General features: G+C 36.4%; 1 protein-coding gene across 8 annotated transcripts in view; it reads right to left on the bottom strand.

The window, feature by feature from the left end:
- ZCWPW2 (zinc finger CW-type and PWWP domain containing 2) overlaps positions 1 to 24,360 on the bottom strand; it is a 150,196-nt gene that overhangs the window by 88,452 nt on the left and 37,384 nt on the right. For 6 of the 8 annotated variants that reach the window (XM_045037728.1, XR_006585590.1, XR_006585589.1 and 3 more), the window contains exon 3: positions 6,812 to 7,157. In XM_045037728.1, coding sequence (XP_044893663.1) covers positions 6,812 to 7,152 — 341 coding nt within the window. In that variant the 5' untranslated portion in view covers positions 7,153 to 7,157. Of the gene's footprint in view, positions 1 to 6,811; positions 7,158 to 23,260; positions 23,335 to 24,360 lie in introns of all 8 variants that reach the window. The other 2 variants (XR_006585594.1, XR_006585593.1) reach the window with 1 other exon arrangement.

The following is a 24,360-nucleotide window of genomic DNA, read 5'->3' as shown; positions in this document are numbered from 1 at the left end:
ATAGAGCCTAGTTTCTGCTTGACAATGTATCTTCTTCTGCTAAGGAAAGTATGCACCATTATTTTTCACTTTTAACTTCTATGCCGTTTCTAGCTGAATACCATGCTATTTGATCGATTTTTAAAAATTAAGGGTGCTTAAACATTAGGAAGATAGTTTTTCTCTTCTTAGTACATGTAGGTATCCCCACCCTAAGCACAACAGACATGCATAGATCAAAGACAAGAAGCTACATATGTACTTTTGTAAGCATGTAAGTGTGGAGGTATCTCACAATGTGGAGGTAAATGTAACTATTATAAATTGATTTTCCATGGAGTTTGCCCATAGACAAAGTGCTTTCTCTTGACAATTATTTGTTTTTATTACATAAAGATTAAATAGGCCTTTCTAGATTCTGTATCAGTCTCTCTTCGGCTTTTTTAGCTTTATTAAAGGTCAACTCTTTTGTAAAGACTAACTCTGAGATGTTGGTAAGATTGAACTTCTGAGCCTTCAAAGCTCAGTGTTAAGACCCATAGGCTAACAAGAACTGACCCAGATAATGTTACTTCCTAAGTGTCTCCATAGCCACCTAGCTGGTCTTCCCACTTGAAACTTCAACGTCTTTAATGTTGCTTAATTAAGAACTGATGTTTGATTGTTTTTAGTGGGTTAATTCTACCTTTATATTCTGCTACTGCAATTTATCCTGTTATAATCTTTGTACGTATTTACAGTAACAAATAAAAAAATATAACTAGATTTGAGTTTTTATATTTTAAAGTTATATTTTAAGCCTGTATTCAACTATACTTATTTCATAAAGAGGAATACATCTGATTACTTAGCCAAATGCATTCTACTCTTTCCAATAAGCAAGAAGGTAGATATAGCTGCATTTTGCAGGTATTCTGATGGTTCTAATCATAGATTAGACACATTTAGGGGCTGGAGTAAAACATGTTTCATGTGTATTTCAAGTTCTAACCCTCAGTTATAAGCACAAAACTGCAAAAGAAATTCCTAATCAGATTTATAACATAATATTTCAGATTTAGTGACAAGAAACAAATACATTTCTTGAATTAGTTATTGAACCTTAAGAATTTCCATTAGAAAATAAAACCTCTATGCTTTCAAAATATTAATTTTATATCTGAAAAATGACATGAGACTACAAATACTGTCATAAGTAACATCATAAAATAAGCATTTATATTCATGCCTTTTTTTTAGAGAGCAAGAGCAAGTGAGTTGGGGAGAGGGGCAGGAGAGAGAGAGAGAGAATAAGAATCTTAAGCATGCTCCATGCTCAGGGTGGAGCTGGATGCGGGACTTGATCCCACGACTCTGAGATCATGACCTGAACTGGAAGCAAGAGTTGGTCACTCAATCAACTGAGCCACTCAGGTGTTCCAATATTCATGTCTTTTAAAATATTTTTTTACATAGCTATCTAGCTCCTCTTCATGCCAATCCTAATTATTTTACAGAAGAAAATAATATTTTTATGATTTAAATAAATAATATGTATATATTTACAATATTTCATATTTGATCTCTAGAAAAGTACTCAGTAGCAAATGGTACATATCTCAGAGAGATTTCCATATTTGCAAAGACATTAAATGTATTAGTTTGCTAAAGCTGCCACAAAAAATACCATAGAGTGAGTGGCATAAACAACAGAAATTTATTTTCTCATAGGTTTGGAGGCTTTAAATCTAAGATTAATAGGTCAGCAGGGATAGCTTCTCTTGAAGCCTCTCCTTGGCTTGTAGATAGCTACCTTCCTACTGTATCTCTACATAGTTTTTCCTCTATGCATGTGCATCCCTGGTGTTTCCTTGTGTGTCCAAATTTCCTGTTCTTATAAGAATACTAGTCAGATTGGTGTGGGGCCCACCCTAATGGCTTATTTTCACTTAGTCACCTCTTTAAAGGCTCTGAATCCAAATACAGTCACTTCTGAGGTTTGAGCTTGAAAGTATGACTTTCTGGGGACCACAATTCAGCCCACAACAGTAAGTGACAGAATAAGAACATAAATGTAGGTATTGAATTGAAGGCCTCTTATGTATGTGTTGTGTGTGTTGTGTGTGTATGTGTGTGTGTGTGTGTGTGTGTGTGTGTGTCGTGTGTGTGTGTGTGTGTGTGTGAATGTGTATATGTATGTTAACGTGAGTCCATCACAGTCTCTCTATGAAAGAAAACATCTTATATTCTTCATGAAGAATAGCTAACTGTGAATGAAAACAAGGTAATATGAGGCAGAGTATCCTACCTTTGAGAATGTTAAGTATGAGAATGCAATGTAAAATAGCAAGGGATTCTGGGAAGATAGTGCCAATGTTATTGTAGTTTTAGAATCTCCTGAAATTTCCCCATAAGTACGGGTAGAACAACTATAATAGCAAAGCCAAAACCTGACACACAACATCTATAACAAAACTAAGTGATAAGCTATCCACATAAACTACCAAAATAGGAGCAGGCAGGTTCAAACTACTGACAGTTACAAGACCCACATATTACTAGCATCTGTATGAGGGGAAACGGTGGGAGGGGGAAGGCAACCAGAGGTCTGATGGGTTTGTGAAATTAAGAACCTCAAAACTGAAAGAAGTACTTATTGAAAAGTGCAGCAAGTCAACGTGAGCACAGCAGCCAAACTACGAGGGGGGTTACAACAAAACCTGAAGGTATCGGAACAGTCTGGGCCCTATGAACACTTAAAACTAACCAACAAAAAACTCCTTTATCAGGACAAAAGCTTACACTGATGAGAAATTGCTGGAAGTATAATCCAAATCAAAGAAGAAAGGATCAATACAGATAAAGGAAAGAGAAGGTACAAATAAAAGTGGGGATACAACACCAAAAGCACCATCCATGAAAAAAAGATGGGTAAGTTGGACTTCATTACAATTAAAAGTATCTGCTCTGCAGAAGACATTGGTAAGAGAATGAGAAGATAAGCCACAGACTGGGAGAAAATATTTGCAAAAGACATATCTGATAAAGAAATGATATCCAAAATACACAAAGAACTCTTAAGCTCCCCAATAAGAAAATGAACAACTGAATTAAAAGATTGGCGAAAGATCTGAGTAGACATCTCACCAAATAAGATATACAAATGACAAATAGGCATATTAAAAAATGCTCCACATGACATGTCATCAGGGAAATACAAATGAAAACAACCACGTATGTCCATGAAAATACATAGGGGAAACTTAAATGCATATCACTAAGTGAAAGAAGCCAATCTGAAAAGGCAACATATCATGATTACAATAATATAGCAATCTGGACAAGGCAAAACTATGGATACAGTAAAAAGATCTCCAGTTGCCAGGGGTGGTGGGATGGATGAATGGTGAAACATAGGAGATTTTTAGGCCAGTCAAACGATTCTGTATGATACTATGATGGTGAATACATGTCATTATACATTTGTCAAAACCTACAGAATACACAGTACAGAGATCAAACCCTAATGTAAACTGTGGATTTTGGTCACCAGTGATAGGTAAATGCCGGTTCACACACTGTAACAAATGTGCCACACTGTTTTGGGATATTGATGGTATGTGAGGTTGTGTGGAACAGGGGAGGAAATATGTGAAAAGAAAAATGCTAAGAAATTTCAGAAAACAAGTTCGTATTTTTGATACTTTGAGAAAATAATAGAATAAGGGGCTCTGGGTATACAATTTAGACAAAAAGGCTAAAGAAAATCTATTCTGCAGATTCCAGTTCTGGACAAGTTGAAATAGACTCAATTCTCTATATTCTTCCCACTAAGTACACCAAAAATTTCTGGGTATTATATTTCAAACAAACGTAAGAAGATTCTAAAAGATGAAGAGAAAATAAGCCAGATAAGGACCTTGGGACCTGAAGAATGATATGACAGGGAGCTGCCTGAGTGTTCTTTTTGCCTCATTATCTCCTAGATTGGGTGCTAAAGAAGCCAGCAACTCAGAGACACCAATGGGTGCAAAGGAACAAAAAGTCCATATGAAGCCTGCTTTCTCAAGTCAAAGGACCAGCATAGGGAAAGCCTAGCAAGACAGAAAACTTTTAAGCAATAGCTGGGAAAACAGCTAAATACCATGGAAAAATCTGCAGACCCAACTCTATCCCCATCAACAAAGGTCAAATGGTGACCCTACACTTCAATACACCCAGCAGTAATAAAGCCTCATGTCCTTCCCACTCAGGTGGTGGCAGAAGAGGCCTACTGGGAACCTGGAATTGTTATCACCTTCCAGCATTAACATGGTTCTCCCCCCATGGTATCAGTGGAGGTGAGTAACAAAGATACTCTACCTCTCTCAGCCAAGTTGGTGACTTGGCTCAACTCTCATCCCTGCCTACCAGTAATGAAACACCCTTCCCTTCCAAGAGACTAAGTGAAAGCTGAGTAGAAAACCTAGGCTTCCAACTGCCACCTGGCTGTAAAAAGAGGTTCCCTCATATCCCTTCAGTGCAGTACTAGGAGCAGCCTGCTAAAACAGATTTAAATAAAATCCAAAATGAAAATAAATAGAAGATAGAGAGAACCAAATGTACATTTTACAACAGAAAATACCAAAACAAAACAAAAAAGTCAATGGATACTCTCAACAGCAGAATGAATATGAAAGAGGCAAGAATCAGTGAACTTAAAGTAGAAATGATTCAATCTGAACAGAGAGAAAACAGACTGAAAAAAATCTCTTAAAGAACAGAACTCATGTCATATAAAATGAAAGAGACACAGCATGAGTCCCTCCAAAGCAGCTCCTGCCCCAATACAGCCTGCAAGCAACTCCAAGGGGAACTGGTACCACTCCAAAATGACTTCTGCCCCAGGGAGAGGGGAAGATAACCACACATATCAGTGCCCCCACAGTCCCAGTGGCCAAACTTTATAGCTGGCAGCACAGAGAGGGTGCCCTGTTGATCAGTCCAACTGTCGCCCCAGCAGGCAGACTGGGGACAGACATCTGGTCTGACTGCTGACACCACCCAACCACAAGCCCATGACAACCTAGACTGACCCCTTAATGGCACAAGGACCAAACGTTGCCTAGTGCACCCACAAGCAAAGTGGGCCACTGTAGCCAACTGGACTAAGGCAAATGCAACTCAGCCACATTAGTAGGGTGCAAGCAAATCACACAGGACACACCTCTGTTTCTGGTGAACAGGGAGCCTTGCATTATAGGCCACAACAGGACCTCCTTTTCATAAGGCCACCACTTTCAATATCAGGAAACATAGCTGACTTCATTAATACATAGAGACAAACACAGAGAGTTAGACAAAATGAGGAAACAGAGGAATATGTCACAAATGAAAGAACAGTACAAAATCACAGCAATACAGCTAAATGGAACAGAGATAAGTAATATGCATGATAAAGAATTCAGTAATGGCCATAAAAATACTCACTGGACTTGAGAAAAGAGTGAAGGATCTCAGTGAGACCTTCAAGAAAGAGCTAGAAAATATAAAACAGAACAAGTCAGAGATGAAGAACTCAGTAACTGAAATTAAAGAAAAAAACACACACACTATAGGGAATCAGTAGCATATTAGATGAGGCAGAAGAACAGATAACATCTGGAGGACAGGGTAATGGGAAGCAAACAAACTGAATAACAAAAAGAAAAAAGAATAATAAAAAATGATAACAGGTTAAGGGAACTCAGTAACATCATCAAGCATAATAAAATTTGCATTAAGGAGTCCCAGAAGGAGAAGACAGAGAAAAGGGGCAGAAATTTTATCTCAAGAAATAACAGCTGAAAACTTCCTTAATCTGGGGAAGGAAACAGACACCCAGATCCAGCAAGCATAGAGAATGCTCAAAAAAATCAACTCAAGGATGTCCACACCAAGACACATAATAATTAAAATGGCAAAAGACAGCAATAAAGAGAATTTTAAAAACAGCAAGAGAAAAAACAATTACATACAAGGGAAGAAGCCCCATGAAGCTATCAGCTGATTTTTCAGCAGAAACTTTGCAGGCCAGAAGGGAGTGGTCATGATACATTCAAAGTGCTGAAAGAAAAAAAGCAAACAACAAAAAACAAAAAAACAAAAAAAGCCCCAAAACTTGCAACCAAGAATACTCCAGCAAGGCTATCATTCAGAATAGAAGGAGCGATAAACAGTTTCCCAGACAAACGACAGTACATATTGCACATTTGGGAAAATCAGTCTAGTGTGGGAAACGCTGAGCTATACAATAGTAAATCTATAGAATCTAAAAGAAAAAAAATATTTTGGGCATCTAGTCAACAATTATAGAATATACATTCTTTTCAAGACAGACTATGCTGGGCCATAAAATAAGATTCAAAGAAACTGAGTACAATATATTTAAACTAGAGCTCAACATCAATAAGATATTTAAAAATCCCCAAATATTACATAACTTAAAAATACACTTCTAACAGCTCATTTGAAAGAAGATAATCACACAGAAAATTAGTAAACATTTGAAACTAAAGGTAATAAAATACAATATATCAAAATTTGTGGGATAATAGCTAAAGCTGTGCTTACAGATAAATTTATAGCTTTGGTTGCCTATTTCAAGAGAAAAAAGGATTTAAATCAGTTACCTAAAGTTTCTAATTTAAAAAATTAGAAAAAGAAGAATCAGACCCTAAAGTATCAAGGAAATAATAGTGATGAGATCAGGAAACAGTAAATAAGAAATCAGACAAATAGTAGAAAAAAGTTGATTGTTTGAAAAGTTTAAAGAATTCATAAACTTAGCAAGACTGTAACTCAATGGTTTATTATAAAACAACAAAAACTTTACCTTGGCCAACTCTGTAATTTTACCAAAACCAGACTTCCAAGAGGGAGTTGTGAATAGACAATCTTAAATCCACTTTGATGAAGCTGAGACTCTTCAGGAAAGTCTTCTTCAGCAACAGAGCACTTATTGTATCTTGAATCAGTGTTCATGAAGCAGTACCATGGTTTATTGTGATCAACTCTGGCTGCATCCTCACTTGACAACAATCTCCACTTCAAACAGCTTTCATATTCACACTGAACCCACAATTTGTTTACGTACATACTGTTTTCCGCTGAGGAATCCATTGCAGCATTACAGTATTCTATTACCATCCAATTTTTCTTTTTCCATAAATGCATTTAATCTGGAAAACCAGAAGAAAAGAATAAATATTCAAGAATATGAGGAAAGAAAGTTCAAACTAAAATCAGAGAAACAGCTCTATTATACCTTCTTTGTCTACATCTTCTCTATCCCATAAAGACTATACATTTTGAACAATGTATGTTTCCACCTACCCAGAAAGAAAGTAACAAAATAGAAGCATCAATTGCTCTGGGCATAAAATGCTTCAAACTTAAAAATAATTTTTTAAGTAACAAATAAAAATAAAAATAAGTATGACCATTTTTACAGAGAAAACTGAAGCTAAGAAAAGTAATTTGCTTGAGGTCCCAGAGCTAGGATATGGTAGAGTTGGGATTTAAATGCAGGGAATTTGGCTCCAAATTCTGTGGTCCTACCTACTTAAGCTGTACTGCCTCTTGGGATGTATATGTATATGTATATGAAATTATGTGATAACCCTTTTCTAGTTCTGACAAAAATCAAGTGTAACAAAATATTTCACCATATCAAAGTTTTAAATCTCCTTTTAAAACTAAAGGAATCTTTTGCTTATACAGTTTTGCCTTTTATCCATTAATTCAAGTGGTTTGAAAAAAACATTTCTCTGAGTATTTTATTATAAAAATTTTTAACATACAAAACATTAGAATTATATGATTAAGCCTCCAACTTCTAGGCTCAATAATTATGTGTGTACTAAAAATAATATAACTAAAGTAAAAATATTAGCAACTTATTTTGCAATAAAAACCTACTTTAAAGAATGATGTCAATATACCATATTCATGAGTTAGTAAAATACCATTCTCCAAGTATAAGCACCATTTAAACAAGCTCTTAATTCATGAGTTAATCGTATGTTTAGAAACTCAATTACTTATCGTATTACAGGGTCACCACAAATTGCTTTAGAAATTTGCCAACATATGCCAATAGCCATGGCTCACATTTTTTTTTACCTGTTAATACTGCTCATGTGAATGTATCCACAGAAAATAAACTTACAAGAGACTATTCTACATATATGAAGACCCAAGAATATATAGTGTGGCACTATTTATCATACTGGAAGAGTGGAAAAATCTGAAAACATGAAGACCAAATCTTCTGGAAGATAAATATAAAATTTTGCTAATAATATTAATTAGAATTATTATTTTTTAATTTTTTTAATGTTTACTTATTTTTGAGGGAGAGAGAGAGAGAAAGAGAGAGAGCATGAGCAGCGGAGGAGCAGAGAAGGAGACACAGAATCCCAAGCAGGCTCCAGACTCCTAGCTGTCAGCACAGAGCCTGGCTTGGGTCTCAAACTCACCAACAGTGAGATCATGACCTGAGCCTAAGTCGGACACTTAACCAACTGAGCCATCAAGGCACTCTGTTAATAATATTAATTTAAGATTTCTGGTTATTTAACTGGTGTGGAAATTTATAAGAGGCAAGACTGCAATTTAGATTGCAGTTGAAATGGCTAGTCTTCCCTATTCTCTGGGCCACTAGATGGTACAGCAGAAGTTGCTGAGTTCAGACTTCAGAGGCAAATTATATGTGAACTCCTGGTTCGGCTACTCACCAATTGTCCTTGGGCAAGACATTATTTTGCATTTCACATCACATTATGTGTATTTTCCTCCTGTGTGTGTGTGTGTGTGTGTGTGTGTGTGTGTGTGTGAGAGAGAGAGAGAGAGAGAGAGAGAGAGAGAGAGAGAGACAGAGAGTTTTGTTTATGTATTTTCAATCATTGTATCATCTTTGACTATACTAAGACAGGCATAATATTGAATAGAAGCCATGATGGTAGACACGTTTTTCTAATTTCAAAGAGAATGGTTCTATTTGACTATAAAATCAAATATGTATATATATATTTGTAGAGAACATTAAAAGATTACAAAAATTTTTTTTCCTTTAATTACCAGTTTACTATAAGGATTTTTTTTTTGCTAGTCATGAAGTACCGTTGAATTTTATCAACTGCTTTTCTGTATATATTTAGGTAAACAAAGACTTTGTTAAGCCTGTTAATTGGGTATGTTGTAATAATGAATTTATTAATGATAAACATACTTGCATTCCGGGTAAACCCTACATTGTCAAGCGTTAGGAGAATTTTTCTTTAACATATATATTGCTGTATGAAGTTTATTAACAGTTATTTAAGATTTTATATAATTTATATATAAGATTTTATTTAATATTTATATATATAAACATATGCATATGTTTACAGATGAGATTGGTCTAATAATTTCAATTCTCTTCTTTTTTGTCTTTGTCTGGTTTTGATATCAAGATGAAAATAGTCTCATAAAATGAAGTGCAGAATGTCTCCCCTTTTGACAAAGTTTGCCCAAGGGAGGAATTCCCAATTCTGCCATACATCTAAGAATTCTGGTGTATCTACTAATGTCTCTCATTATGTTTATTTCACTCTGAAACTTGTTTATATCTTCTTTTTACTTCATTCATCTTGTCCATACTTTTTAAACAACCAGAGTTTGAGTCTCCCCATTTCTTCTTTTCAAGTTTTTATTTAAATTTTAATTAAGATATAGTGTAATAATGGTTTTAGGAGAATTTAGTGAATCATCACTTATATATAACACCCAGTGCTCATCACAATATGTGCCCTCCTTAATACTCATCACCCATTTAGCCCATTCCCAACTCCACTCCCCTCCAGCAACTCTGTTTGTTCTCTATACTTAAGAGTCTCTTATGGTTTGCCTCCCACTCTCTTTTTTTTTCTCCCTTCCCCTATGTTTACCTGTTTTGTTTCTTAAATTCTGCACAGTGAAATCATACGGTATTTGTCCTTCTCTGACTTAGTTCGCCTAGCATAATAAACTCTAGCTGTTTATAAAATCTACATTGTTGCAAATGGCAAATATCCATTCTTTTCTATAGCTGAATAAGATTCCATTGTATATATACTACTTCCATTGTATATATGTATACTTCCATTGGACACTTGAACTTTTCCCATAGTTTGGCTATTGAAGATAATGCTGCTATAAACATGGGGGTGCATGTGCACTTTCAAATCTTATTTTTGTATCTTTTGGGTAAATACCTGGTAGTGCAATTTCTGGGTTGTAGGGTAGTTCTATTTTTAACTTTTTGAGGAAGATCTACACTGTTTTTCAGGGTGGCTGCACCAGTTTGCATTCCCACTAGCAGAGTAAGGGGGTTCCCCATTCTCTGCATCCTCACAAACCTCTGTTGCCTCCTGTGTTGCTAATTTAGGCATTCCAACAGGTGTGAGGTGGTACTTCATTATGGTTTTTAAAAAAAAAATTTAACGTTTATTCATTTTGTGAGAAACAGAGAGCATGAGTGGGGGGGAGGGGCAGAGAGAGAGAGAGAGAGAGAGAGAGAGAGACACACACACACACACACACACACACACACACACACACACACACACACAGAATCCGAAGCAGGCTACAGGCTCTGGGCTGTCAGCACAGAGCCCAATGTGGGGCTCAAGCCCATGGACTGTGAGATCATGACCTGAGCCAAAGTCTGATGCCCAACAGACTGAGCCACCCAGGCGCCCCCCTCATCGTGGTTTTGATCTGTATTTCCCTGATGATGAGTGATGTTGAGCATCTTTTTGTGTCTGTTATCCTTCTGGATGTCTTCTTTGGAAAAATGTCTGTTCATGTCTTGCCCATTTCTTAACTGCATTATTTTTTGGGTGTTGAGTTTGATAAGTTCTTTATAGATTTTGGATACTAACCCTTTATCCAATATGCCATTTGCAAATATCTTCTCCCATTCTGTAGGGTGCCTTTTAGTTTTATTGTTTCCTTCCCTGTCCAGAAGCTTTTTATTTTTATGAAGTCCCAAGAGTTCAGTTTTAGTTTTGTTTTCCTTGCCTCCAGCAATGTGTCTACTAAGAAGTTGTTCTAGCAAGGTCAAAGAGGTTGCTGCCTGTGTTCTCCTCTAGGATTTTGATGGTTTCCTGGCTCACATTTAGGTCTTTCATCCATTTTAAATTTACTTTTGTGTATGGTGTAAGAAAGTGGTCTAGTTTCACTCTTCTGCATGTTGTTGTCCAGTTTTCCCAATGCCACTTGTTGAAGAGACTCTTTTTTGAATTGGATATTCTTTCCTGCGTTGTCAAAGATTAGTTGACCATATAGTTGTGGATCCATTTCTGGGTTTTCTATCCTGTTCCATTGATCTATGTGTTTCTTTTTGTGCCAGTACCATACTGTCTTGGTGACTACAGTTTTGTAATATAGCTTGAAGTCCGGAGTTGTGATGCCTCAAGATTTGCTTTTCTTTCTCAAGATGGCTTTGGCTATTTGGAGTCTTTTGTGTTTCCATACAAATTTTAGGATTGTTTGTTCTAGCTTGGTGAAAAATGCTGGTGGTATTTTGATAGGGATTGTATTAAATGTATAGATTGTATTAAATATGTATATTTGAGTAGTGTAGACATTTTAGCAATATTTGTTCTTCTAACCTATGAGCATGGAATATTTTTCCATTTCTTTGTGTCCTCTTTGATTTCTTTTATAAGTGTTCTATAGTTCTCATATTACATATTTTTTACTTCTTTGGTTAGGTTTATTCCTAAGTGTCTTATGGTTTTTGATGCAATTGTAAACAGTATCGATTCCTTATTTTCTCTTTCTGCTGCTTCATTATTGGTGTACAGAAATTCAACAGATTTCTGTACATCGATAGTATATCCTATGACTTTGCTGAATTCGTTTATCAGTTCTAGCAATTTTTTGATGGAGTCTTTCAGGTTTTCTACATGGAGTATCATGTCATCTGCAAATAGTGAAAGTTTTACTTTTCCTTGTCGATTTTGGTGTCTTTTATTTCTTTATGTTGTATGATTGCTGAGGCTAAGACTTCTAGTATTATCTTAAAAAGTAATGGTGAGAGTGGACATCCCCATTTTGCTCCTGACTGTTGGGGAAAAAAGCTGTTTTTCTCCATTGGCTGAGGGTCTTTCATATATAGCCTTTATGACGTTAAGGAATGTTCCCTTCATCCCTAGTTTGTTGAGGGTTTTTATCAAGAACAGAGAGTGTATAAAACGTTGAAAAAAAAATTAAAAAAAAAAAAAAAGAACAGAGAGTGTATTTTGTCAAATACTTTTCTGCATCTATTGAAAGTATCATATGGTTCTTATCTTATCTTTTATTAATGCGGTATATCATCTTGACTGATTTGTGAATACTTAACCACCCTTGCAGCTCAGGAATACATCCTAGTTGATTGTGGTGAATAATTTTTGATTTGTTACTATCTTGAGAATTTTTTGCATCCATATTCATCAGGGACTTTGGCCTATAATTCTCCTTTGTTTAGTGGGGTTTTTATCTGGTTTTGGAACCAAGGTAATGCTGGCCTCATAGAATGAGTTTGGAAATTTTCCTTCCATTTATATTTTTTGGAACAGTTTAAGAAAAATAGGTATAAACTCTTCTTATGTTTGGTGGAATGCTGCTGGGAAGCCATTTGTCTGTTAGGAGATTTTTGTCTGTTAGGAGATTTCTGATTACCGATTCAATTTCTTTGCTGGTTATGGGTCTGTTTAAACTTTCTATTTCTTCCTGTTTCAGTTTTGGTAGTTTATGTCTCTAGGAATTTGTCCATTTCTTCCAGATTGCCCTATTTGTTAGCATATAATTGCTCGTAATTTTCTCTTATAATTGTATTTCTGTGGTGTTGGTTGTGATCTCTCCTCTCTTATTCATGATTTTATTTGTTTGGATCCTTTCTCTCTACTTTTTAATAAGTCTAGCTAGGGGTTTATCAATTTTATTAATTCTTTCAAAGAACCAGCTACTAGTTTCATTGATCTGTTCTACTGTTTTTTGTTTGTTTCTATATCATTTATTTCTGCTTTAATCTTTATTATTTCCCATAGTCTGCTGGCTTTAGGCTCCATTTGCTCTTCCTTTTCTAGCTCCTTTAGGCGTAAAGTTGTGTATTTGAGATTTTTCTTGCTTCCTGATGTAGACCTGTTTTGCTAGATATTTCCTTCCTATAACTGCTTTTGCTGCATTCCAAGGGTTTTGAACTGCCATGATTTGTTTCATTTTCTTCCTTGTATTTTTTTTCTTCCTTAATTTCCTGGTTTAACCCAATCATTATTTCATAGGATGTCCTTTAACTTCCATGTATTTGTAGTCTTTCCAAATTCTTTCTTGTGGTTGACTTCAAATTTCACAGTGTTGTGGTCAGAAAATATGCATTGCATGATCCAAACCTTTTTTGTATTTGTTGAGGCCTGATTTGTGACCCAGTATGTGATTTATTCTAAAGAATGTACTACGTGCACTCAAAAAATAATGTGTATTCTGCTGCTTTAGGATGAAATGTTCTGAATATATATGTTAAGTCCATCTGGTCCAGAGTGTCATTCAAAGCCATTGTTTTCTAATTGATTTTCTGCTTAGATGATCTGTCCATTGCTCTAAGTGGGGTGTTAAAGTCCCCTACTATCATTGTATTATTATCAATGAGTTTATGCTTTTTATTGATTTATATATTTTAGTTATTACGAGTTAGGGGCATAAATATTTACAATTATTATATCTGTTGGATAGACTCTTTTATGATACAGTGCCTCCTTTATCATCTCTTTGTTTTAAAATCTAGTTTGTCTGATGTAAGTATGGCTACTCCAGCTTTCTTTTAACACTCATTAGCATGATAGATGATTCTCCATTCCCTCACTTTCAATCTGCAGGTATCTTTAGGTCTAAAATGAGTCTCTTGTAGGTAGCATATAGATGGGTCTTGTGGGGTTTTTTTTTTTCATTTTTATTTTTACTTTTTTCCATTCTGATACCCTATGTCTTTTGATTGGAGCATTTAGTCCATTTACATTCAGAGTGATTATTGATAGGTATGAATTTAGTGCCATTGTATTACCTGTAAAGTTGGTGTTTCTTGAGATTTTTTTATCTGTTCCCTTCTAGTCTTTGTTGCTTTTAGGCTTTCTTTCACATTCAAAAAGCCCACTTTAATATTTCTTGCAGGGCTGGTTCAGTAGTCACAAACTCCCTTAGTTTTTGTTTGGGAAACTCTCCTATTCTGAATGACAGACTTGCTGGATATGGTATTCTTGGCTGCATATTGTTTGCATTCAGCATGTTGAATATATCATGCCACTCCCTTCTGACTTGGCAAGTTTCTGTGGAGAGATCTGCTGCAAATCTTCTTTGTCTTCTCTTGTAGGTTGGGGACTTTTATTCCCTTGCTGCTTTTAGGACTCTTATCTCTTAAAATTTTGCTAATTTTACTACAGTGTGTCTTGGTGTTGGCTGGCTTTCATAGATTTTGGTGGGAGTTCTCTGTACCTCCTGGATTTCAATGTCTATTTCCTTCCTCAGATTAGGTAAGTTTTCAGCTGTAATTGCTAAAATAAGCCTTATGCCATCTTTCTCCTCTCTTCTTCTTCTGGGACTCCTATGATACAAATGTTAGGCTTTATGGAGTTGCTGAGTTCCCTAAGTTTATATTCATGATCCAATATTTTTATTTCCCTCTTCTTTTCAGCTTCATTATTTTCCATAATTTCATCTTGTATATCACTTATTCATCCCTCTGATTCTTCCATCCTTGTGGTCATTACATCTAGTTGGTTTTGCATATATCTTACAGCATTTTTCATTTTGGCCTACTAGTTTTTAGTTATCTCCGCAGTAAGGGACTCCCTAGTGACTTTTATGCTTTTCTCAAGCCCAGCTAGTATCCTTATGACTGTTGTTTTAAATTCTGGTTCAGGTAGGGGTGCCCAGGTGGCTCAGTCAGTTAAGCATCTGACTTTGGCTCAGGTCATGAGCTCATGATTCACGGGTTCAAGCCCTGCGTTGAGCTCTGTGCTAACAGCTCAGGGACTAAAGCCTGCTTCAGATTCTGTGTCTTCCTCTCTCTGCCCCTCCCCCATTTGCACTCTGTCTCTCTCTCTTAAACATTAAAAAAAATTTAAATTCTTGTTCAGGTATATTACTTATATCTGTTTTGATTATTCCCTGGCCATTACTTCTATCTCTTCTTGTTCTCTCTTTTGGGATGAATTCCTCCATCTTGGCATTTTGTCTAGATCTCTGTCTTCTCTGCATTAGGAAAACCTGTTATATTTCCTGCTCCTGAGAGTAATGGCTATATTACTAAGATGTCATATACTTCTCAGGGTATGGTGCTTCAGGAAGTGTTTTGGTGTATGCTGTATGTGCTCTGCTGTTGTGGTTTGGCTGCTCTTTTCCTCAGATCAGTACTCTGTAGAGTTTCTCCTTACCTGCAGTGGGGACTGTTTGGACCTTGTACAGTATGTGGCAAGTTTTAACTAGGTGTGTTTTAGTCTGCTTGTTAAAAAAGGTTAGATCCTATTTCCTCTAGAGCTGAAGTTTTGCAGCACTCTATGGTCAGTAGACTTGGTGCTTGCAGAGGGTTTATGCTGGTCTTGTGGGGGAGGAGCCCTCCTCAGCTCTGGCTTTCAAAGCTTGCCCTTAATAAAACAAACAAACAAACAAATACACCTGCAGAGCTCAGGGGGGCAGGGCCTGGTGTAAGTGGCTCAAGCCTCTACTGTGGGCATTGTGCCTCTCTCTCAAGTACATCTGTGCTGATGGAAGGGGTGAAAAATGGCATCCACCTGCTCTAGTCCCTAGAGAGGGTAGTTCACGCCTGCCACTCTTCAGGAAGCCCTCACGGAAGGGTGAACAATCCCTTCTTGTGTCACAGGCTTCCATCAGATCCCTGCCTTCACCCTTGTCTGTGTCCAAACTGTCCACCTTCCCGGTGGCACAGTGCTCCTGTGTTTTACATCAGGTGTGCTGGCTGGCGTTCAAAACTTCAAATTTTAGGGACCTGGAGTGGCAGGGTGCAAACCTACACTGATCCTCTGGGGAAGGATCATGCCATGCTTGGCTGCTTCCAATTTGTCCCAGAAAATCAGTTCCAGGACGGAGCAGGGGCTTGGGAGTTTATGGTAAAGTGCAGCCAAAAGCTAGCTTCCTGGTTAGTTGCACTTAGCAGGTGCATTATGCTGATGAATGAGGCAGCTCAATGGTGCCTGCCTGGTCTTTTGTCCCCTTAGGGGCAGTGCCACCTCTCCCAAATGCACTCCAAGAAGAACTGTCTCTCCCGGCGGGACCCAGGATAACCTCAGACCACGCTGTCTGCTCCCGGACCTCTACCCTCCTTCTCCAGGAGCACCACCACATCTACCAGGATCAACCTTGGCGATGGTGTGGACTTCTAAAACTTCAGGCTTTGAGCTCTGCTGCTTGTAAAAACTTGTGATAATCAGCCACTCTCATTTCCTCAATGATTTGGGGGAAGTGTTTTTCTTGTGCAGCACCCTGCACCTGTATGCTGCATTCTTCCTTTTTCTTTCTCCTGTCTCTGTGATTAGGGCTCCCTCTCCTCTGCAGCACACTATGATTCTTTTCTCCCCCAAATCACTCTCTGCACTTCCTACCTTCCATGATGCAGCCTCTTTTCTCCCTCTAGTTGTTCAGTTTCTTCTCTCAGTGCTCAGATCAATTTCTTGGTATTCAGAATGATTTGATATTTATCTAGCTGTGTTCAAGGAACAAGGCAATCACAGAGTCCCCCTATTACTACACCATCTTTACTCTCCCCATCTTTTCTTTAGAATTCTATTAATAGCTGCACTTTATTGTCTCCTTCCTCCACTTTCTTGGGCATTCTTTGTTGACCTCATCTTTCTCTTCTTGAGTTGGTGCTTAGATGATTCATTTTCAGTTTTTTAAAAAAATTTATTTTATTGTGGTAAAGAAGCAACGTGAGATCTACCCTCTTAACAAAATTTTGAGTGTATAATACAATATTGTTGACCATAGGTTACAACACTGTATAGCAGATCTCTACAGCTTATTCATCTTAATTAAAACTTTATGCCCACTGATTAGTAACTTCCTGTTTCCTCTTTAGTCCCACTCTTTTGAATCTATGAATTTGACTATTTTAGACACCACATATAAACTGAATCATACAGTATTTGTCTTTCTGTAGCTGGTTTATTTCACTTAGCATAACAGCCCCGAATTGACCAATATCCAGTATTTTGCAATATTTTGCATGCTGCAGAATTTTCTTCTTGTTTAAGGTTTAATAACATTCCCTTGCAGGCTTTCTTCATTCATCCATCCATTGACAGAAACTTAAGTTATTTCCATATCTTGGCTATCATGAATAGGGCTTCTATGAACACAGGAGTGCTAATCTGTCTTTGATATCCTGATTTCATTTCTCTTAGATCGGTATCCAGAAGTGGGATTGGTGGATCCTACAGTAGTTCTCTTTTTAATTTTTTGAGGAACTCCTATACTGTTTTTCATAGCCACCATTTTGCATTCTTACCAACTGTGTACAAGGTCCCAATTTCTTCACATTCTTACCAATATTTATTATCTTTTAATTTTTTGATAATCATCTCAAACAGGTGTGAGGCAATAAGTGGTTTTGATTTGCATTTCCATGGTGATTATTGATGTTGAGGATCTTTTCATATATCTGATGGCCACACATATGTCGTTGGAAAACTGTCTGTTCAAGTTCTTTGTCCATTTTAAAACTTGATTGTTATTTCTATTAATTGTAAGAGTTCCTTATATATTTTGGGTATTAACTCCTTATTGAGTGTATAGCTTGCAAATATTTCATTCCATTCTATTTTATAGGTTGCCTTTTTTTGATGGCTTCCTTTGCTGTACAGTAACATTTTAGTAACAAAAACCTAGTTTTTGTGTCAGATCCAAAAATCACCAACAAGACCAATCTCAGTGACCTTTTCCCCTATGTTTTTTTTTTTTAATAAGAGTTTTACAGTTTCAGGTCTTTAATTTAAATCCTAAATCCCTTTTGAGTTGATTTTTGTGTATGGTCTAAGGAACCAATTATACTCTTTTGCATGTGAGTGTCCAATTTTATAATACCCTTTATTGAAGAGACTATCCTTCCCCTATTGCATTATTGTTGGTGCCTTTGTCGAAAATTAGTTGACCATATATATGTGGGTTTATTTCTGGGCTCTCTATTCTGTCCCATTGATCTGTGTTTTTATGCCAATACCATATTGTTTTGATTGATATAGTTATGTAACATACATAAGAAGGTATAATGCTTCCAACTTTGCACTTCTTGCTTAAAATTGCTTTAGCTATTCAGGTTCTTTTATGATTCCATATGAATTTTAGGACTTTTATTTTCTATTCCTGTAAAACTGCCATTTGAATTTTGATAGGGATGGCACTGAAAGTGTAGATCACTCTGCATAGTATGGACATTTTACAATATTAACCCTTTCAATCCATGAACATAAGATGTCTTGCTATTTACTTGTGTCTTCAATTTTCTTCATAAATGTTTGATAGCTATCATTGTATAGATCTTTCACCTCCTTTATTTATTCTTAAGAATAAGATGCAATTGTAATTGGTATTGTTTTCTTAATTTCTTTTTCAGATGCAATTGTAAATGGTATTGTTTTCTTAATTTCTTTTTCAGATAGTTTGTTGTTAGTGTGTAGAAATGCAACCAATTTTCATTTGTTGATTTTGTATCCTGCAACTTTACTAAGTTCATTCATTAGTTTTAACAGTTTTTGGATGGAGTCTTTAGGGTGTTCTATATATAAGATAATGTATTCTGAAAACAAAACAAGTTTCATTTTTCCTGATATGGATGCCTTTTATTTCTTTCTTTTGCCTAATTGTGCTGCTTAGGACTTCCAGTACTAAGTTGAATAGAATTGATGAGAGTGGGCCTCTTTGTCTTGCTCCTAACCTTAGATGAAAACTTTTGGCTTTTCAGCAGTGAGTATGTTAGTTGTAAGCTTGCTACATAAAACCTTTGTTTCTTTGAGGTATAATCCTTCTATACCTAACTTGTTGAGAGTTTTATCAAAGGTTATTAAATTTTGTCAAATGCTTTCACTGCATCTACTGCAATGATATCATTTTTTTCTCTTCATTGTGGCATATCATGTTTATTTAGAATGTGCTAAACTACCTAGACCCAGAAACAAATACAACTTGATCACTGTATGTAATCCTTTTAATATGCTGTTGAATTCTGTTTAGTAGTATTTTGTTGAGAATTTTTGCATATGTATTCATCAGGAATATTGGCCTATAATTTACAATGTCCTTATCTGGCTTTGGTATCAGGGTAATGCTGGCCTTGTGAAATGAGTTTGGAAGTGTTCCCTCCTCTTCAATTATTTTGGAAGAATTTGAGAAGGACTGTCATTAAGTCTTTAAATATTTGGTAGAATTCACCAGTGAAGCCATCTGTTACTGGACTTTTCTTTGCTGAAAGATTTTTTTTATTACTGATTCATTTGCCTTAAGAGTTATTGGTCTGTTCAAATATTCTGTTTCTCCATAATTTGTTCTTGGTAGGCTGTGTGTTTCTAGGGATTTATCCATTCTTCTAAGTTGTCCAATGTTTTGGCATATCATTGTTCCTGTAGTCTCCTATGATCATTTGTATTTTTGTGGCATAACATGTAACATCTCTTTTCTTATTTTGAGTTTTCATTCTTTTTTTCTGTTAGGCTAGCTAAAGGTTTGTCAAATTTATCTTTTCAAAAAACCAACTCATAATTTCATTACCTTTTCTATTATCTCTCTGGTGTCTATTTCGTTTATTTTTGCTCTGATCTTTGTTATTTCTTCCTTCTACTCAATTCAGGGTTAGTGCTTCTTCCTTTCCTAGTTCCATGTGATGTAAAGTTAGGTTGTTTGAGATCTTTCTGTTTCTTTGATGTAGACATTTATCACTATAAACTTTCCTCTTAGAGCTGATTTTACCACATCTCCATAATTTTAGCGTGCTGTGTTTCCATCTTCATTTGCCTCAGATACTTTTAAATTTTTTCTTTAACCCATTAGTTGTTCAGAAGCATGTTGTTTAATCTCCACGTATTTGTGAATTTTACAGTTTTTCTCCTGTTACTGATTTCTTGTTTCATGTACTTGTGGTCAGCAAAGATGCATGATGTGATTTCAATCTTTTTGTATAAGACTGGTTATGTGGCCTAATAAATGATTTATCCCAGAGAATGTTCTATGTGTATTCTGCCACTGTTGGATGGAATGTTTTGTATATGTCTGTTTGATGTTTTTTTGTCTAAAGTGTAGTTTAAGTCCTTACTGTAGTTAAGTTCTTACTGATATTCTGTCTGGATGATCCATCCACTGTTCAAAGAGGGGTATTGAAGTCTCCTACTGTTTCTTCCTTCAGATCGGCTAATGTTTGCTTTATATATTTAGATGCTCCAATATTAGGTGCATATTTTTTTAACATCTTATTGATGAATTGACCATTTTATCATTATGTAATGGCCTTGTCACTTATAGTTTTTGACATAAAGTCTATTTGTTTGATATAATTATCACTGCACCTATTCCCTCAGTTTCCATTTGCAGGAAATATCTTTTACCATCCCTTCACTTTCAGTCTATGATTGGATAATTAGTTCATTTACATTTAAGGTAACTTTTGGTAGGTAAAGTCTTTTGTTAATTCTTCTCTGGGTGTTTTGTAGACCCTTTGTTCTTTTCTTCCTCTCTTGCTCTCCTCTTTTGTTGTTTGGTAATTTTCTGTAGTAGTATGCTTTGATTCCTTTCTTGATCTTTTGTGTATCTACTACTGGTTTTTGCTTTCTGGTTACCATGAGGCTTACATAAAACATTGTAACAGTCCATTTTAAGCTTATAACTTAACTTGGACAGCATATAAAAGCTCTATATGTTTACTCCCTGACCCTACATTTTATGTTTTTGATGTCATAATTTATATCTTTTTAGTGTACTCATTAAAAAATTATTACAGCTGTAGTCATTTTTAATACTTTTGTCTCAACCTTTATACTAGAATTATATGTGATTTATACACCACCATTATATATTAGAGCATTCCAAATTTGACTATATATCCACCTATGCCAGTGAGTTTCACACTTTCATGTTTTCATTTTACTAATTAGCACTTTTTCTTTAAAAAAAAATTTTTTTAACGTTTATTTATTTTTGAGACAGAGAGAGACAGAGCATGAACGGGGGAGGGTCAGAGAGAGGGAGACACAGAATCTGAAACAGGCTCCAGGCTCCGAGCTGTCAGCACAGAGCCCGACGTGGGGCTCAAACTCACGGACCACGAGATCTTAACCTGAGCCGAAGTCGGCCGCCCAACCGACTGAGCCACCCAGGCGCCCCACTAATTAGCACTTTTTCATTTCAGCTGGAACAACTTCTTTTAGCATTTCTTGTAAGGCAAGTCCAGTGGTGATGCTCCTTCAACTTTTGTCTTATCTTTATCTCCTCTTCAATTCTGGGACAATTTTGCCTGGCGAAGTGTTCTTGGCTGGCAGTTTTTCTTTCTTCCCTTCCTTCTCTCCTCCCTCCCCTCCCCTCCTTCCTCTCTTCTTCCTTTTCTCCCTTCCTTCCTTCCTTCCTTCCTTCCTTCCTTCCTTCCTTCCTTCCTTCTTCTTTGAGAACTTAGACTGTATCATTCCACTCCCTTCTAGATTACAAAGTTTACCCTGAAAAATCTGCAAGTAGTCTTGGGGCAGGGGTGATCTTGTATGTAACATGTTGCTTTTCAATCATTGCTTTCAAAATTTTTTCTCTTGAACTTTTGAAAAATTGATTACGTCTCAGTGCAGGTCTCTTAAAATTATCTTGTTTCGTGCTTTTTAAAGTTTTCTTGATCTGGATGTCTATTTCCCCAGGTTTGGGGAGTGTTCAGCCATTATTTCATTTAATGATCTCTCTGTGCCTTTTTTTCTCTCTTCTCCTTTTGGGACTCTCATATTCTCATAATGTGTTTATTCCTCCACTTGTTGGCATCCTGTAAGTTCCTTAAGCTATCTCTACTCTTTTTCCTCCTCTGACTGGATGATTTCCACTGACCTCTGAGTTTACTGATCCTTTCTTCTGCTTGATCTAGTCTCCTGTTGAACCCGTGTACTGAATTTTTCAGTTCACTTGTATTCTTCAGCTCTATAATTTCTTTCTACTACTTTTTAATATTTCTTCTCTGTTGAAATTCACTTTATTTATGTATTGGTCTCATGACTTCGGTGAGCATCTTTATGGCCATTATTTTGAATTAGATGACAGGTAAATCATTTACCACCACTGGTTTTATCAGTGAGGTGAGTTGGAAGGAAAGGCACAGGAAGTTCCCATAGTAGGTTCAGGATTCCATAAGACTACTAACTGTGTGCTCCATCAGTTCCCTGATGAAGGATAATTAGAATCCTGGCCCCTGGGCAGCAGCTGGGAAATTATGTAACCAAATCCCTTCCAGAGAGAAATTGAGAGTCTTGTGTTTTTGTCTGCTTCTTCTGTACTGATGGTAGGGGGATGGTGGTAGGAAGTGCTTACACATCTATTAAAAATTGCCTCTTTGTTTTTGGTGATAAAGGAGGACTTGTGAATGCTAAGCCCTTTTGGATCTCTGAGCTAGGTGATTTGGGAGCCAGTCCTTAAGAGGCAGTCATGACAGGTGGGATGCTAGATGTGCGGACAAGCTCTTTCCAGGGAGAAGGTGGACACTTGTTTTCATCACTGGAGTGAGGGGAAAGAAAAGTATTGAAGTACCCATAATCCCTTTCAGGCCCCTAGAGAAGTCCAGTCAACTTCCAGATGAAGGTTGATTAGAAACTCAACCTTGGGTGGGGGGAGAGGGAGAGGACATTGGACCCTCAGACAGCAGCTATAAAAATGTGCAGTCAAATCCCTTCAATGGGGAAACTGGTAGCTTTGTCTTTTTGTCTGTTCTCTCTGTGTTGAGCCCACTGGTATAGTCACGGTAAGTGCTCACACTTCTGTTTAAAACCTCCTCTTTGTTTAATATGGTCCCGAGGGACTCATGAATGTTGCGCTCCAATGGCTTTCACAGCTAGGTGATTTGGGAGCCAATTCCTTGTGTAGCAACAATAAATTTGGGGAGCTAGACATGTGATCCAAACCCTTTGCTCCCCAGGGAAAAGCTGGCAGTTGGGGTTCCCTTCTTATTGCAAATTGCTAAGCCAGGAGTTTATGGGATGAATGTGTCTCAACCTTTCCTACTCGTTTCAATGTGTGTATTTTCTCCGTCACTTACTGTGTAGGAGTCACTCAACTAGTTTATTTCTCTCCAAGGGAATTGATTTGTGTGTAGCTGTTTATTCAGTGAATCTGTGGGAGGAAGAAAAGTAAGGAATCTACTATTCTGCCATCATGCTGACATCCTTTGTATTTTGTTTTCTTTACTTTTACATTAGTTCTAGGAAAATACTAAACACCAGTAGTAATAGCAGACATCTTTATCTTGTTGGGACTTTGACAATAGTGAAACATATATCTAGTCATCAAAAACAAAAGAAATTAAAGTGATTCCTGTCAAGACTTTCTTTTTGTGTTTCAGGACACAGTCATCCATCCTCCACAAGCCCCCATAGTTAGCTGCAAAGAAAACAGTAGGAAAACATAATGTTGGCCACCGGGTGAAAAGCTACCAACCCCTAAATCAAATATAAAGAGAGGTGTGAAAGATTCTAAGTCTAAGGCACCTATTGGGAAATTATGTAACGCATAAGCTGACGGCAAGGAGTTGGGTACAGTTCTAGAAATAATGAGATTATCCATTACAAGTTCATTCAAGGAACTTCTATTTATTTTTATTTAATAAATAAGAAAACCAGGACTTATTAATATTTAATATCAAATTGATGTTAGAATCCTCACTCAGATCATATAAAGGCAGGTCATATGTCCTAAATGCGATGTGAAGCCTTGCTGGAAAAGTGGAAAGTACCACAAATGAGAGTGTTTCACAGAGGTGCTCTTCAACTATTTACCTTTACCATACTGCAATTCATTCGAGTTATAATTAACTAACTGAACAGGTGTTATTCCTCAGAAAATGGATTCACTTTAAAATATTTCTACAAAGAAACAACATATTTAAGAGAATGCTAATAATGCAAATAATTAATGTGTAAGAGATAAGAAAGAAAGTGAAAAATGATTGCTATCTAGCACTCAATTGCCTAGAATTTTGTCTATCCTGCAACTACTGGACTGCTATAATGGAGAAAGCACTCTAAGTTTATGGTACCATTTCAATGGAAAGCTTAGGAAAATCCATTATGATAGCCTATTATAAAATGTTAAAGGGATTAAAAGATTACTTTTAAATGGTAGATAAAGTTTTCAGATTTT

The sequence above is a fragment of the Felis catus genome, chromosome C2 (assembly GCF_018350175.1).
Source record: "Felis catus isolate Fca126 chromosome C2, F.catus_Fca126_mat1.0, whole genome shotgun sequence".
NCBI lineage: Eukaryota > Metazoa > Chordata > Mammalia > Carnivora > Felidae > Felis > Felis catus.
The sequence above is the reverse complement of the archived record's forward strand: the minus strand, read 5'-3'. Positions and strand labels throughout refer to the sequence as shown.